General features: G+C 33.7%; 1 protein-coding gene across 1 annotated transcript; it reads right to left on the bottom strand.

The window, feature by feature from the left end:
- ISA3 (isoamylase 3) lies at nucleotides 1–9,196 on the bottom strand. The gene is made up of 24 exons (XM_079019653.1): nucleotides 8,942–9,196; nucleotides 8,112–8,169; nucleotides 7,875–7,949; nucleotides 7,543–7,703; nucleotides 7,378–7,471; nucleotides 6,731–6,967; nucleotides 6,527–6,631; nucleotides 6,348–6,452; nucleotides 5,643–5,777; nucleotides 5,439–5,525; nucleotides 5,288–5,339; nucleotides 5,097–5,160; nucleotides 4,180–4,279; nucleotides 3,647–3,747; nucleotides 3,450–3,501; nucleotides 3,284–3,346; nucleotides 2,546–2,635; nucleotides 2,331–2,403; nucleotides 2,147–2,226; nucleotides 1,315–1,419; nucleotides 1,028–1,126; nucleotides 851–912; nucleotides 463–571; nucleotides 1–298 (listed from the first exon to the last, which is right to left on the bottom strand). Exons 1-24 carry the CDS (start codon nucleotides 9,067–9,069, stop codon nucleotides 185–187), a joined length of 2,349 nt encoding a protein of 782 aa, XP_078875779.1. The 5' UTR covers nucleotides 9,070–9,196; the 3' UTR covers nucleotides 1–184.
- Nucleotides 9,197–17,222: the final 8,026 nt, after the last annotated feature.

Below are 17,222 nucleotides of genomic sequence, written 5' to 3'. Positions count from 1 at the left end.
TGTATTAATTTCCATAATTATTTTGCATTAAACTGTAAATAAGTGTATTAAACCGTAAATATAGTCTTAGCTGAAGCGTGAAAACGATGTTTGTCTATTTTTACCAAAAAAAAAAAGGATAAATATAAAATCCTGAAGATTATAAAAGAAACCTCAGCCATGAAATAATTTATTTTATACTTAATTATGGCTTTGCTTGAAGAAGAATGGAAGAGTAGGGAGCGACATTATATGTATCTCCAATGCCAACCACACCCTCTGGGACCATGTCATTTGGTGACTCAAGATTCGTGTCCACCTGTAAAAAAAAAAATATATATATATATATATATATATATATATATATATATATATATATATATATATATATATATATATATATCATTTTTTGGTGATATAATCACACTTACTCCAGACAGAGTGTCATTTTTAAGTAGAAGTTGATGAAATTAGAAGACTAACCACTCGGAACCAGCGCCTTTGGAGAGGAGGTGAAGGTATTGGAACTTGAACAAAGTAATCATGTGCATTGAACGCCAAGTAAATATCCCCTTCATCATCATCATGAAGTCTATAAAAAATATATATTAGTGAGTACTACAAAAAATGCATAATTACAATATATATCTCGCATGTGCAAAAGACACTGAATACCCTTCTCATCCTCATCATGGAAAATATCACTAGAAAGCTTGTTGACGTTTGTCCCGTGTAACATGGTGATGGTGAGAAGGGCATTTATGTCATTTGCATCAAAAACAAATTCCTGTCCCACATTTTTTGAGTGGGACAAAAATTAGAATTATAAGTATATAATTATGAAAAAAGGAGTGTTTTATAGGGGAGTTACGTGAATGCGATGAATCTGCTCTCATAGTTATTCCAGTTATCTTCATGCCATGTTATCTCTTTCTACAGTTAAAACGAGTTTTCCATTAAATTTGTTAAACAAAGAAATGAAAGTATATGATGCTTTAATAAACAAATAAACAAAAATATTATATTTATATTTATATACATAACTCACCTTGCCAATGAAATACTCTTGTCTAAATACTCTATACTTTTGGCGAAACTTAATCACCTCTGCAAAGAATCTAAAGCAATCATTCTTCCTTGCATCCAACTGAAAGGTCAAAATACTTTTTATCATACTTTTTTTTTTCTTATTACCAATTTCTACTTTTGAAAAATCTACCCAGTTTGAGAATTGCTTTAAATTTACATGACATTTGCTATAAAATGGGTAAATTCTTCAAAGCAAAATGTTGCAATAGGAAAAATGAATTATTTTTTGAAAATAGGAAGACATACTTGTCCCCATTGAAAATGATTTAAAGTGGTATCATGTCCATAGCTATTGTTATTTCCATAGCGAGTATGCCCATATTCATCTCCCATTAGCATCATTGGTACACCCTACCAATACCAAACACATGAAACTCAAACATCATTAAACACCACAAAAATAATAATACTAAGTCTATATATTAAAATAAAATGACCTTATGAATAGTATATTTTTGTGGATTTAAATTCATATTTTGGCCACAAATGACTTTAACAATTTCGTACTTAGGCCACGAAACATTCTTATTTCAGACTTTGGCCACAACATTTTAGTATGTTGGTGGGTTTGGTCCATGTGTAGAAAATAAATTACAAAAATTGTCCCTGTAATTTACAGAAAAGGTCTCTGTGTAGATATTTTTTGCAGAGAAGATGTTTTTTTTTTACAAAAACGGTCCATGTGTTTAACACTTTCTTATGTTGGCAGTTTTGGTCCCTGTGTAGAAAATAAATTACAAAAACTGTCCTTGTAACTTACAAAAAAGGTCCATGTGCAGTTTTTTTACATAAATGGTCCATGTGTTTGAAAAATTATAAAAATGGTCCCTACCTAATAGAAAATTTATAATATAAACAATATAATAGCACAAATAATTATAATAACTTTTTAAGGATTAAATGCGCGTTTATGTAACAATGTTTCATGAACCACTTTGTTGCATAAATGTGCATTTAACTCTTTTGTTAAATAGTAATGTGACACAAGAACCTAAATGGAATTCTACCACATAAAACATTTATGGAAAGTAATTAATTAAAAATATGGGATGCAATAAGAAATTTTTATACAATATACCTGAGACACCATTAATGCCATATGAAAATTCTTCATCTGTCGGAAACGTAGGGATTTAATATTAGCATCAGATGTTTCCCCTATCAATAACATTCAAAATAAAGATAATTAAATACATATTCTACAAAAGTTAAGAGACTATATCAATTTAAAAAAAAAAAAAAAGTTCAATGGCTAAATTTACCTTCATGCCCACAATTCCAGCTAAGGTTATCATTGCTTCCATCATTTCCACCTTCTCCATTAGCATCATTGTGCTAGGAAAAACATATTTTATCTTATTACAACATTGTAGTTTTAGATTATTTCTTAAAAGGGCATTGTTGTACTTTGAAAAGTCTACCCATTATAGAAATGTTATTCTTTGCATTTAACCAAATGATTGAAATTCAACAATACCTTGAAATTATATGACACAAGGTCATAAAGAGTAAATCCATCATGTGCTATTACGAAATTGACCCCATGGTAAGGCTTCCGTTGGTTGACCTATAAAGTAAATAACCATATAAGAATTAAGATGTTTGTATATCATTATTTCATTTCGTTTTTATTATAGCATTTAAATTCATATTAAAATCTTTATAGCATTGTGTTTTCAAATTTTTTTTCTTACTAGGGTGTTATATACTTTGGAAAATCTACTCAATTATAGCAATATTTTTTTTTTGACTGAAATTTTTTCATTTTATCCGATCTGGCCCTTTTAGTCATTTTTTTCCAAAAAAAATTGTAAAATGTGAGGCTTTTTTCGAAAAAAACTAAAAAGGTTGAGGGTTTATTTGGAAGCATTTAGAAGGTTGAGGGTTTTCTTCAGAAAAAAATACAAAGTTGAGGGCTTTTTTGGAAAAAAAGAAAAATACAAGGTCTTTTCAGGCAAAAAAATAAATTTGAGGTTTAATCCAGAAAAAAAAACACAAAATATAAGTCTTTTTAAGATTAACCCCCAAAAAAAAACAAATCAATGAAAGTGCATTGCTATATCATGCATTTAACCATCAATCATATTATAATTTGTACTTACACAAACAATTGTTTAAGCACAGTGCTTTAGACAGTCAATTTTCCATCAGAAATAATAATAATAATAATAATAATAATAATAATAATAATAATAATAATAATAATAATACTTACTTTGTACAAATCAGCTGAACCAGCAATTCGAGTTGCGAAAGCTCCCTTCATACCAGTGTCACCCTATACATAAAGTCACCAAATGCATAAAGACTAAAATACCCTCGGACTAAAAAGAAAAAGTTAAGTAGAATGCCCATTTCTTCGTTGGTTTATGTGTCAATACCTTTATAAATCTCCTCATGTCATCACGATAAATTCCATTCCATTCAGCCCACCTTCACAGCATAAAAAAAAATAATAATAATACAAAAAAAGACACTTGTTTAACAATGAGCAGTTTTCTAACAAAAACTGTAGATACTTAAATAATGGAAGGGTATATTTGGAAATTGGAATAGATAGTTTTGAACAGAAAATTACCTGTCCCAATTTGGGAATTTCCCAACAAGATATAGGCCTCCACAATCCCATGGTTCAGCAATAATTTTACACCTGGATAGTATACTATCTTTTGCTATTGCCTGATCCATTTTAGGAAATTAATGATGTAAGTAAAACATTTTTTTTTTGAAATTATGAAATGAGAAATTCGTAGTATAGTTTAATAACATTATGTTAGATGTAAGATTGCATGATTTTAAGTTTGTTTATTATATAATCTATTATCATTTTACCATAATTTATTACTATCAAAAGTATAATGTTGATTTAGCATTTTCACAAGCAGAATGGTTTGTTTGCAAGAAAAAGTCAACTATGGTGATTTGAAAAGTCAATAACTTGTTTTAACATACCTTTTAAGGTTTTAAGACAAATAACAAGTAGTACTATCTTAGTATAAATAGTATTATAACTACGAGCAAGGGAAACCCAAATAACAAAATACAAGCAGTTGAATAACAATAAGAAATCAATGAAAATCAGAAAGTATTTTAAGGAAATGACTAAATTACCCTAATAAGTGGAGGAGCATCAACTGGAGAGCCATCTGTTCCTCTACAAAGAACACTTGCAAGGTCAAACCGGAATCCATCCACATGATATTCAATGACCCTTCATTTAGTTAACAAAAAGAATTTTATATTAAAAAGCAACTTTACCTTTAAACTATTTAAAAAAAATTAAAATAACATACACAGTTACACACCTAATATAACCTTTATCCTTTACATAGATCCATTTCTTCTATGGTAAAAACATGGGCAAAATACAAAAAAGCAGTTGTACTTTGACATAGGTCATGGGTGGAATTAGGAGTAGATTAAATTTGTCCTTCCAAATAAATAAATAAAAAGGTTAATCTCAAAAAAGACCCTTATATTTTGTGTTTTTTCTGGATTAAACCTCAAAAAAAATTACCTGAAAAAGACCTTGTATTTTTTCATTTTTTCCAATCTGGCCCTTTTAGTTGTAAAATGTGAGGGTTTTTTCGAGAAAAACTAAAAAAGTTGAGGGTTTATTTGGAAGCATTTAGAAGGTTGAGGATTTTATTCGGAAAAAAATACAAAGTTGAGGGTTTTTTCGGAAAAAATGAAAACATACAAGGTATTTTTCATGCAATTTTTTTTTTTAGGTTTAATCCGGAAAAAACACAAAATATAAGGTCTTTTTTCAGATTAACCCTAAAAAAAAAGTAATTCATCTCCAACTTCTTTTTTTTTTATGCTTTAGAGATTCACTTCTTTTTTTACTATGGTTTGTTTGGTGTGTGTGCAAAAAATACATGTTGCATTAGGGTGTGTAATTTTCAAAAAAAAGAAAAAGTAGAATATGTTTTTATCATGGAAAAATAACTGAAGTATATTTCCTATTTTGATAAAAAGATTAAATTACATTGTTCCTTTTAGCAATTTTCCAAAAAAGTACATACCAGTGTCTTAAACTGTCAAGTATGAGTTCCATGACAACAGGGTGGTTACAGTTCAATGTGTTACCTGCTCATTCCACATCAAAGTCAAAGGTCAATTTCGGAAACCAGAAATATACTTCCATAAAAACAAATATTTTATTTGTATTTTTTTCATTATTAATGATAAATGAAGGGAAGGAAGATGAAGTTACCACAGCCTGAGAAGTTCAGTAATTCACCATTTCCATCCACCATGTAATATACCTATAATAATATAATAAATAAACAGATACACAACAAGATTAATAAAACATAATTTTTTTCTTTATAGAAATCAACTTCAAATGAAATGAAGAATAATACCTTGTTGTCTATACCACGGAATGATGTGGTGTAAGGGTATTTATCATCAGCTTCATTTGTATGATTGTAAACAACATCCAAGATTACCTGTAGAGTTGAAAGATTCCCATATAATTTACAAAAAGTATTTACAACATTTAATGACAAAATTAAATATATATAACCAAGGTGTTGTAACTAAAAGAAAAGTTAAATAATAAATACCTCGATTCCTGCTAAGTGCAAAGCTTTAACCATTTGTTTGAACTCTAAGCAAGCAGCAATAGGTCCTCCACCACCACTTGCATAACGAGTCATTGGAGAAAAGAAATTTATTGTTGAATATCCCCATGTGTTGATCTTCACAATTATTATATAAATTTCAAAACATCAGTTAAAATATAAAAGTATAAAACCTCCTTTATTTAATTAGTCATTTTTAAACACAAGTCCTATTTTAATTTCTTGGAAACATTACAATACATTTTTTCAAAAGAAATATACGAAAAAAAAATATTACATCATAGTTGTGAAAAAGAATGAAAATTTTATATAATCATTATAATTTTATATTTCTAACATGAAATGTTTAATAGATATAATTAACTAGCGAGTAAATAAATAACATTTAAAATTAAAATATATTTAAGGGGGTAAAATGAAATATGACTCAAGTATGAAGGGATAAATTACAAAAACGGTCCCTGTAATTTCTGATTTTTACCATGTTCAGTCCAAAATCAGAACATTTATAAAAACTTGGTCCTTATTTCAAGGTTCCATCTCAGTTTCAGTCCTTGTAAGTAACCTTAAAATAAGGACCAAAACTGAAAATTATTTCAATCTTGGACAAAACATGGTAAAAGTAAGAAATCCAAGGGACCATTTTTGTAATATTACTCTATTCTTTACAAAGTTGAGATTAATTACCATGTGATCTCTAGGATTTGGACGCCTCTGGAATTCAAACTCATCAAACTCAAAAACTGGAAGCAATTCCACTGCATTGATTCCAAGCTCTAACAGATGTGGTATCTTCACATCAACAATAATATCAGAAACATTAATTATTTTTATCCTTTTTATTTTTTATATAAAATTCTCAATACCTTTTCAATAATACCAAGGTAGCTGCCACGTAGATTTTCTTCCACTCCACTAGATTTATCAGCTGTAAAAGCCCGAACATTCATTTCATATACCACAAGATCCTTCTGCAAAATATATCAGCAACAATTGTATTCTAATGATGAAATAAAAAGTAAAATCAAAATGATTTATGAAAAAGGGTAAAGGGTTACAATTTTTTTTACCTCTGGTATGTTTGGAGGGGTATAATTGTCTCCCCAATCAAATGGCAAGCTACTAAAATCATAAGTTCCATAAAATTTAGAAAATTTATTTTTCACAGCACCAAAAATCTTGCGTCCTTGTATTAATTTTGCATAAGGATCTATAAGAACAACAGTGTTGTCAAATCGATGCCCTTCATGGAAACCTTGAGGACCATTTATTTTGTATCCATAGACAACATTTCTCAGAGGCAATTCCTACATGAGTTGTTAAGCATTCAATATTAAAGGAAAATAAATAGAATTCTGAATTTGTACACCAATAAATGTAATTTTAATCATCACTCTAATATGATGAGTATAATATTATGAATCAAAAACAGGAAAAAAAAATGTTGCAATCCTTGGATTTATAGAATGTTTTTGGAAGGAATGGAATTGTAATATGAAATAATTTGAATATGAAGGAATTATAATATGTCATGTGTTTGGTAGGCTGAAAATGGAATGAAATTCAATAATGTAAACAAAATAATTTTTTAATTTTATATGAAAGTATTTTTTTTGTTTATTGTAACTATATATAATTAAACTTTATGTATGTATGTATGTATGTCTATATAATGAGGGTATTTTGGTCTTTTGATAAAAAATAAAAATTAAATTACCAGAACACATATGTGCCATATATCTCCAGTTTTGTTTACATGTGGATCCAATTTCAGCTCAATCATTTCATCATTTGGAGATGCATCGTTTCCACTAAAAACAGATCAAAATAAATAAAGTATGAGTAAAACACAACAAATTCATAATCTATGATACATTCTCACCTGTCTTGAAGTGATAAACAAAGTGTAACTGAAGTTGCATGCTTTGAAAAAAGAGAAAAGTTTATTCCATTTTCAGTTTTTGATACTCCAAGAGGATTTGGTACTCCAGGAATGCTTTCAAATGAAGAATCAGTTTCTGACATCACTACAACTTCTTCTTCCTGAAAATTTCAAAATGGAAAAGTGATTGCTTACATCAGTTATAGAAATCTTATCCAAATACAAATCAAATTTCATGATATAATAGGGACATTTTTCAAAAATGTCATAATAAAAAAGAAAAACTCAAAGTACAATGCTATAATTAAACATGTGAAGTGAATGATAATTACCTCGATCACAATCTCTTTTGCATGTTGATTGTGTACATAAGTAGATGTATGCTTTATAGGCTCTGATCCTTTAACCTGACACAATAACTTAGTCATACATTCAGTTATATAATAAGTCTAATTGTATGTACATAATACAGGACAAGGCAAAAGACGTGAATGCCCTCCTCACCTCATCATTGAAAATAGCCCTAGAAAGCTTAACCTTAACAAAAGGAGTTTGAAGAGAAGGGATACCTTACTGGAAAATCCACTCACAGAACTTTTACCTGATGCATTTCTACTCCACATTACTCTGTTTGGAAACGCAATATTGTAAGAGATAATAATAAAGTATATAAATAAATAATGGGAGCTGCTACATTTGAATGGATCATTGAAAGTAATGAACATAGTCAGTATGAATGAAGAAAATAAAGGTATTGATTACATTGGGTAAATAGCAACAGAAATAGAATGTATGGCTCAAAAATGAGTTAGGAATTAAATTTTCAGTTGGTTTCTTTGTTTTTTTTTATCTTTGAGTTCTGTTCGTTTCATCTCAATTCTGATTTAGGGTTAGAAACCATAACCAACAAAAACTTATCAGCTACTAATAATCCATCCTCATCAGATGAAATATCAAAAATTAGGGTTGAACAAATTCAGGAAGAAGAAAAATGAATTGTTAATGAGCTAAAAATTGTATAATTTTTGAATGTGCGTCAAATTCAAATTCATAAGGAACTACAGATCGATTTCAACTCTGAAAATGAGTCAAAATCAAATTCTTCCAGTGAACTTTCCATAAATTAACAGAAACTTAGTGAACTACATACAATTCTTCCATATCAGACAACATATCATAATCTTACGTGTAAGAATAAGAAATTAATAGTTAACAAGCTACAAATCGATATGAATTCCAAATGTGACTGACGTTCATGTTCCCCGCGATTGAACCTACCATTTCCATTTACGAAATTCGGTAGACTCGTTTCAATTTTCATTGGAGAGAGTACAAAAAGCTACAATGAACAAACGAAATTTGAAAAAATCAATCACGAAGCATCGAAATAATGACATACCCCATGGTCGCGGTGGCGCGAAATGCAGAAAGAGGGAGAAAACGATTGACATTACTGATTTTTGACGATGAATCACAAAGAGATGAAGTTGTTGTGTGGAGAATCATCATGTTCGTTACGCAAGGCATAAATTGAAGTTCAGCATCTGGAGAAAACACATAGTTATTCCACTATTAAGTATGTGTTTTTGAGTTGGATTGAGTTTGAAGGTTGAGTGATCCAAGAGGTTTGAGAGTTACGAGTTATTAGAACGGCATAGAAGCGGGACGACGTCTCTTTTATGTCTGCCACGTGACTCTTTTGACCTCGCCACTCGTCACGTGTTTTATCTTTGTGTCTTTTTTCTTTTTTTTCAAAATATCTACGTGTTTGGGAGGTTTGAATAGGGTTTTTGTCATAAAAAACCCCTAAATTTACATAGAAAAACCGGTTAGGCCCAAAATCGATTTTTTTGCCACAGATGCCTAACATTTGCCCCTCATGTTTCATTTTAATGTTTTTTACCGGTTCCCCTTAACCAACCGGCTACATCCCCATTTGCAACCGGTAACAATGTTAAGCCCCTCTCCTCCGTTAACACTCTGTCAACATTGAGACACCTACCACCCTCCCATGCTAGTACTTCTTCAGACGTAGGTAATAGGAACTCAAACGTTAAACTCCATTTGGTGAAGCATTCTCATTGTCTGAAGCTAGGGTTTTTCAAGAGGTAAGAAATTACGGTTTGATCATGGTTTTTACGAGAAATCATCTCCATTAATTGCTTACTTTTCATGATAATGGTTGCGATTGTGCAGGGGTTAGAAATAGGTTCTTCAGACGATGGTTACGACGACCCATTTGCTGGAATTTACGAGCCATTTTCTGGGTTAAATGAGATGGATTTTGAGCTGCACGGGATTTACATGGATCATGAACCACGACAGGAGTTTGTATCAAGGCTTGATAAATGTAAGGATCATTTTCTTAACATTCTACTTTGTGATGCGAACATTAGAAATGCAAGTATGACTGATGAGGTGAAAGATCGAGTGGACCATGGTAATGATTTTCAAAATGATGAGGAGGCAGAGGAAGAAGTGACTAACAAATACAGAATACATGATCCAAATGTTAGGTGGGATAAGATGGAACCTAAGTTAGGGGACGTGTTCAAATCACTTGCACAACTGAAATTCTGTGTGACAAACTATGCAGTAAATGGAGGGTACCAAATATACTTTCAAAAGAATAACAATAGAAGAATTGTTGCAAGATGTGGTAAGAGACATGAAGATAATAAATGCCCTTTTAGACTTTATGCAGCATGGATGTACAATGACAGAACCTTTCAGGTTAAAGCAATGAATTCTGAGCATCTTTGTTCTAGAGTGTTTAAATTTGGGTCTATTGTTACCCCGAAATGGATTGGAAGACACTATGTTACTGAGATAGCAAATAAGCCCAAAGTTAAACTTAGGGAGATGATCAGTGACGTCAAACAAAGATATAGATGTGTGGTATCTATAGGACAGGTTAGAAGGGCAAAACAGTGGGCAAAAGAACTGATTGAGGGTAAATTAAATGAACACTATGCAAGAATTTGGGATTATGCCCAAGAGTTATTGAGATCAAACCCTGGGTCTACATGCAAAGTTGGTGTTACTAACAATCCAGATGATAAGAATTATTTTAAAAGGTTTTACATATGTTTCAAATCTTTAAGTGTTTGCTGGAAAATAAGGTGTAGGAAGGTAATAGGGTTGGATGGATGCTTCCTAAAGGGTCAGGTAAAAGGTGAATTACTCATAGCCATAGGTAGAGATGCTAATAACCAGGTGTTCCCAATAGCTTGGGTTGTTGTTGATGTGGAAAACAAGGATAATTGGACCTGGTTTCTGGAGCTTCTGAAGGATGATCTTGACCTTGGTACTGGTGTAGATTTGGTTGTTATTTCTGATCAACATAAAGTAAGTTCCCTTATAATTATAGTATATTTCAATTTGATTATTTCAATATGGTTATAAATACTAAGATAATACGTTTGTTCACAGGTTTTGCTTGAATCTGTTAAGGTTATTTTGCCACATGTGGAGCACAGGCAATGTGCTAGACACATTTATGCAAATTTTAATAAAGCTTTCTCTGGATTGGAGTTGAAGAAGTTGTTCTGGGCTTGTGCAATGAGTTGTGTTGAAGGTGACTTCTTGAGAAACATGGAAAAAATAAAGACCATAAGCCCTAGTGCATATGAGTATCTAATGTCAAAAGAACCCAAAACATGGTGCAGAGCTTACATGAGTGTAGGGTTTGCTTGTGAGGCAGTGGAGAATGGTATTTCAGAGTGTTTCAACTCCATAATTGTTGAAGCTAGGAAAAAACCTTTGATTACAATGCTTGAAGAGATAAGGATATACATAATGGACATGTTTTCCTTTATGAATGATGAATGCAGTAAATGGAAAGGTAATATATGTCCAGAGGTGATTAAGAAGATGAATCTTTTTGGAAATAACTTTAGGTAAGACACAAAATAATTTTTTCTTTTTCTAACTGTCATTATAATTGATATATAATGACTAATACATACTATTTGTCTTCATGTAGGCTTTGGTTAGTAGTGCATAGCTTAGGAAATGTATTTGAAGTGAGAAGAGCATGTGCTAATTACAAGGTAGATTTGGATGGTAGGGTTTGTTCTTGCAGATTATGGGATTTGTCTGGAATCCCTTGTGTCCATGCCATAGCAGCCATTAATTATATCCATCAAACTCCAGATGGATATATTAGTGACTACTTTTCATTGAATAAATTCAAGGAATGCTACTCAACAAACATCAGTCCTGTGAATGGGAGTAATATATGGCCTCTAACTGGATACAACAAGCCTTTGCCACCTGTTGGTAGGAAAATGCCTGGTAGGCCCAGAACCAAAAGAAGGAGGCATGCAAGTGAGATAGAGAGTAAGTTTAGTTCCACTTCAAGGGTGAAACCCCCAAGGACGGTAAGATGTGCTAATTGTCTTGAGTATGGGCAAAATAAAAAAAGGCTGCAAGAATAAAAAAAAAGGTACCAATTCCTATGCCACCAAAGAAGATTGGGAGGCCTAGGAAATATGATGTAGCTGGATCCAATCCACATGTTTCTGTACCCACTCAATCTAGTCAACATGGCAGTCAACCACTTGTGACATCACCTGTAACCACTCAACCTAGTCAACAAGTAAGTCAACAGGGCAGTCTGCATGCTTCAAGTTCTAACACTGGCAAGAAAATGAGGAAATTAGGTTTAAGAGGCCCAAGTTTCAGAGTTGGTGACATTGCATCTGTGGGTACTCGTTCAAGTGAAGTAACTGTCCCATATGTTAGAAGGAAGAAATTGGATGTAAGAAGGCCAAATAGGAAGTCAACAACCAAATTTCAGGATGAAGTCAACAACCAGGTTCCAAATGAGGTTGCTTAAGCTCCTGCTCTTAATGATGTTCCTTTGGTGAATGAGATGATAAAAGAGGAAGAAATTGAGGTGTCAGTGAAGGTGCCAGAGCCAATTTTTAATGAAGTTCATTTGGTCAATAACCAAGTTCCAGTTGTTAATGATATTCCAAATAATGTTGCTCAAGTTCCTGCTGCTAATGATGTTCCTTTGGTGAATGAGGTGATAGAAGAGGAAGATGACATTATGGTGATAGAAGAAGAAGTAGTTATGGAGCTAGAAGAAGAAGCAGTTGATGTTCCAGTAAAGGTTGCCCAAGATCTAAAAAAAAAAGTCTTGAGGAAGTTGGAGATGCAATTGATCAAATTCTTGGTTCTAGAAATGCATCATATGCATCTGATGTTCCATTGGTGAATGAAGGTGGTGCAGAACCTAAATTCACTGAAGGACATGCATCAGATGTTCTCCTAGATAAAATCAAGATAAGTGTTGAAGAAATAACAATTTTACTTAAAGCAGGATATTCCATGGCTGAAATTGAAAGCATGGGGTGGTTGGAAATTGAACTTGATGACACTCCACCAGTTGAGATGGTAATTTATTAACCTTGTAATTTTAAATATATGTTATTTATTAACCTTGTTATTTCTTGCATCAAGACTTAAATGAGGATGAGCCTGATGTTGATGAAGGTGAAGCTGACTTTGTAAATGATGTTCTAAATGATGGTGGTGTGATTGAAGGTGAAGGTGAAGCTGACTTTGTAAATGATGGTGATGTGATTAAAGTTGAAGGGGTTGAAAATCAAGATGATGGTGATGTGATTGAAGGTGAAGGTGTTAATCATGGGAATGAGGCTGCTGGTGATGTTCTAAATAATGAGGTTGCTGATGATGGGAATGTGGCTGATGATGAAGGTCATCTGATAGTGCCTAAGACAAGGAAAAGAAAGCCATCATAGAGGATCACTAAACTAAAGCTTAAAAAGGCAGTTTTTGATAAAGATGGGGGTGGTTCCACATGTTCAAATCCAGTGAATCTGGAGTAGTTAGTTATGTATATAGGGGATTTAGGTGGGAATGGTATACTTGGCCATTTGCACAAGAAGCCTTTTTTGGTACATTTTGTACATCTTAGTTTCTACACCCACTAAGTGCACCTTTCATCAAGTTGTTCTCATGTACCTTTTGGGTTGCCTTTTTGGGATATATGTAACGCTCGTGTTTCTAGGCTAGGCATTAATATTGACATAATGGTCTAGGTTAACCTTTGTAACTCATTTAGAAGAAATGAAAAGGAATTATGTGAATTTTATGTGAATTATGTGTTTTATGCTTAATTATTAGGGTTTAATTAATTAAAAATAAAAATAAGCGTCAAAAATTAAAGTGTGAGATAAGCCCTATATCTTTACATAAAGTTTTAGTGGTCGAAACAAGGATTTCGGGGATATAAAGAATGCCGAAATCCGAGTTATAACGAAGAAGTTATGACCTGTCGAAGTTTCGCGACAAAACCGGCACGGTGCCGAGTGTCGTAAAAACTGAGTTTTTGATAAACTACTTTTTAGCCTTAGTAATCTAAATGAAAGTCGTATTATTCGTTAAACCGAGAAGTTCGATAAAAAGAACGCCCAAATCTGACTTCGTATGAGGAAGTTATGATTTTTCGAAGTTTCAGCTTAGCAGTAGACAGCTAAAAACTCGAATTTTAGATCGAGCGATTTTTAGCCAACACAACCTAAACGAGAATTGAAGGTCTCGTCATTAGGAGCACAACAGTAAAAAGTCTGACGAAAACGGACGTCGGATGAAGAAGTTATGAATTTTTAACGGATTTCCTGTCCCAGTCTGTTAAAAATAATAATATAAAATTTAAAGTCAAAATTAGCCGACGAAGTCTAAACGGAAGTTGTAGAGCGTAATTTTATCTACGCGTTCATATAAAGAACGTCAAAAACGGAGCTCGTATGCGAAAGTTATGGATTTTAGAAGTTTTGGCGCGAAAATCGAGAAAATTCGCATAGTCACGAGTTGCCACGTCATCCTCGCTGAAAAAGTGCCACGTGTCCTGCTGAGTCACCAAAGTCTGCTGAGTCACCCTCTCATGAACAGTAGCCACGTGATCCTCGCATGCAACCCACGTGATCCGACCCGCGTGTAGGCTTCTGATTCGACCAAGAAGGAGACCCAATCCGAACCGAGCATCTGTCCAAACCGAGGCTGCTGACCAATCCGAAGCTCGCACCTAGCTCCGAGCCTCGCACGTGTAAGACGACTCCGCAGTCCAATCAGCGAGTGCCACCGAGACCCTCGCACCTGCTGACCACCTGCGCATTGGACACATGCCTCGGACCAATCACAGACTGCCAGCGAGCCTTCGCACGCACAGCCCTCGTGCGAGCCTTCGCCTGCGAGCCCTCGAATCTGCGACGTGTAGTTCCTTCTCAGCCGTCCGATCAGAAGCTCCACCCTATAAATAGAAGGGTGCGAGACCTCTCGGGGGTATTTTGAAAACTTGTCATTTTTAACCCCTTTCTCCATATTTCTTTCATATTATCATCCCCCGAAGCCCCGGTATCGATTATAAGCCCCGGAATACGCCACGAAGTGCCCGTGAAGCCCGGAAAATTTATCTTTTCGGTTTCAAAGCCCGACCTTTCGCAGAGCCCGGTTTCTCAATAAAACTCCCGATTTTATTAGAAACGATCGTTTTAGGAAATGAATTGCTGCCCGGTTTTCATTAAATCAAGTGAGTGTGTAGTTACTTTCAATTTACACATAGATATGAAGTATTTACCTTGAAATACGTGTTATGTGTAAATATACTAATTGTTTAATTGAGGTGACTGTTGAATTGATGTTTTATACAAGTTTTAAACTGTATATGCTTTTTATCTACGAAAAATGTTGGGTAAAACATGGGTAGATGAAATAGTGGGTATGATGAAAGGTGAGTTAGATAAAGGAGATGATCAATAATATTGATCATGAGTTGAGGGTGAGTGGTGAAAATTTGAGAGAATCACTTACCCAAAATGTTGGCCCCTGTCATTCAGCAGAGTATGGATGACAACCATGAACTATTCTAGACAGTCTATGGAACACTAACAGGCCCGCAACCTGTAGGTGTAATGAACTATATGTTCATTTGTTGTACTCTAAAAACCCATTGACATGTATTGCAGGAGAGAATACCTGTAAATAATACTGTCGATAAATGAGAGCTATGGACTTAGCACATGTTGAATAAACTTTGGCAGCTATGGAATTAGTGCCCGTTGTATAAACCCCAGTCACGAGGTGACTTTGTGTCTATTCCTTAGGATGAATCCTTAGGAAGGAGTGATAGTTGATTCTTAGGGTAAACCCTTAAGAAATAAATGAAATAATGGGGCTTGGGGTAATTTAGTTGATTGATATTGATGTTTAAACATAATAAATTTATGTATTGTGGGTTGAAAACCCTATATGCTCACCAGGCTTCCAAGCCTGACCCACTCAGCTGTTTATATTACAGGTAGAGGGCCCCGAGCATAGTCGGATGATGATGATGAGTGAATTTTGGATTATAGGCCAGTAGTTACAAATAACTGTCGTAAGGCTTATAGTGTCTTGTTTATGCTTTTGATCTGTATCGGAACATGACATCCAGAGGTTTTGATATAAAAGGAAATGATATATTTCTTAAAGAAAGGTTTTGACAAACTTTTATCATATTTTGTTTTGGGGACCAATTCCGCAACATCTTTTATAAAGATTTCTCTAATTTGATTTTAAAAAGCATAAATTAAATCGGTCTTTTCTTGTCACACCCCCGAACCAGACGGCAGAAACGTCCGGGGGCTGTTGTGACTCAATTGAATACCATCACAATGAATATACATGAAACATAACATCATACAATACCAAGCATTGGAATATTACAACTGGTTGCGTTTACATTCAGTACATAGTTTCAAAACATTACATTCTCAAAAGTAGATTGTTCAATACTAGTTAAACAAACAACAAGACATCACTGAGTATATTTTTCCCTTCGGTTTACCTGTTACCTGAGAATACAAGTATTTTGAAAAAAAAACGTCAACATATGAAATGTTGGTGAGTTCATAAGTAGTGTTTGAAATCCAATGTTTTGTATTGTTTGAAAACCACCAGAAAATCCGATATTTTCTGAAAATAGTATAGTCAAAAAGGTGTGAAGATCCATAAGTATGCTTGTTTGTTTCTATAAATGTAAGAATATGATTTGTAAGACTCGGTATGTAGTTCAAAAGTGTATTAATTGAAAACCCTAGGAAAACCCGACGTTTTCCTATCACTTTACTTTAATTAGTTTATGTGTTGTTATTTCGTTACGACATGTGTATTCGTTGCGCTCCGGAGACGTTGGATTAACAGTGGGTTGTGAATTGTTGTAACGTACGTTAATGAAAACGAACAGTTGACAACCGTACAAACGATCCATTAGGCGTCGCTCGCACTTATTCACATAACCCAACCCCCCGGACTCATGTAGCCCCATGACCGAGGGGAAAAAGTAGGTGCGAAGCCCCCGGTGATTCCCTACGTCGTTCAAGGCTATAGTGAATGCGAAGGGCCCTTAGCCCAACTCGCATTGGAGAAATTCGACTTCGCTAGCAGTACCGAAAGACCCTTGGGGACCAGCAGCACGTTTGCCATTGAAAGCCCTTTTATGCTGTGTTGGATCATGTAAGACCCAACAACTCGTAAGGTTGATGTCTTCGGGCCTAAAGATCAGGTCATTGGGCTAGCTAGGCCCAACAAACAAGATTTTACACTTTTGGGTCCAAAGATGGTGTATCGACGTCTGTGCGCTCTCACGTATGTATTGAATTCCCAAAGTT

This window comes from Lactuca serriola, chromosome 9 (genome assembly GCF_051521515.1).
Source record: "Lactuca serriola cultivar US96UC23 chromosome 9, Lser_US96UC23_V15, whole genome shotgun sequence".
Classification (NCBI taxonomy): Eukaryota; Viridiplantae; Streptophyta; class Magnoliopsida; order Asterales; family Asteraceae; genus Lactuca; species Lactuca serriola.
Note: the sequence above shows the minus strand (reverse complement) of the source record. Positions and strands in the feature narration are given on the sequence as shown.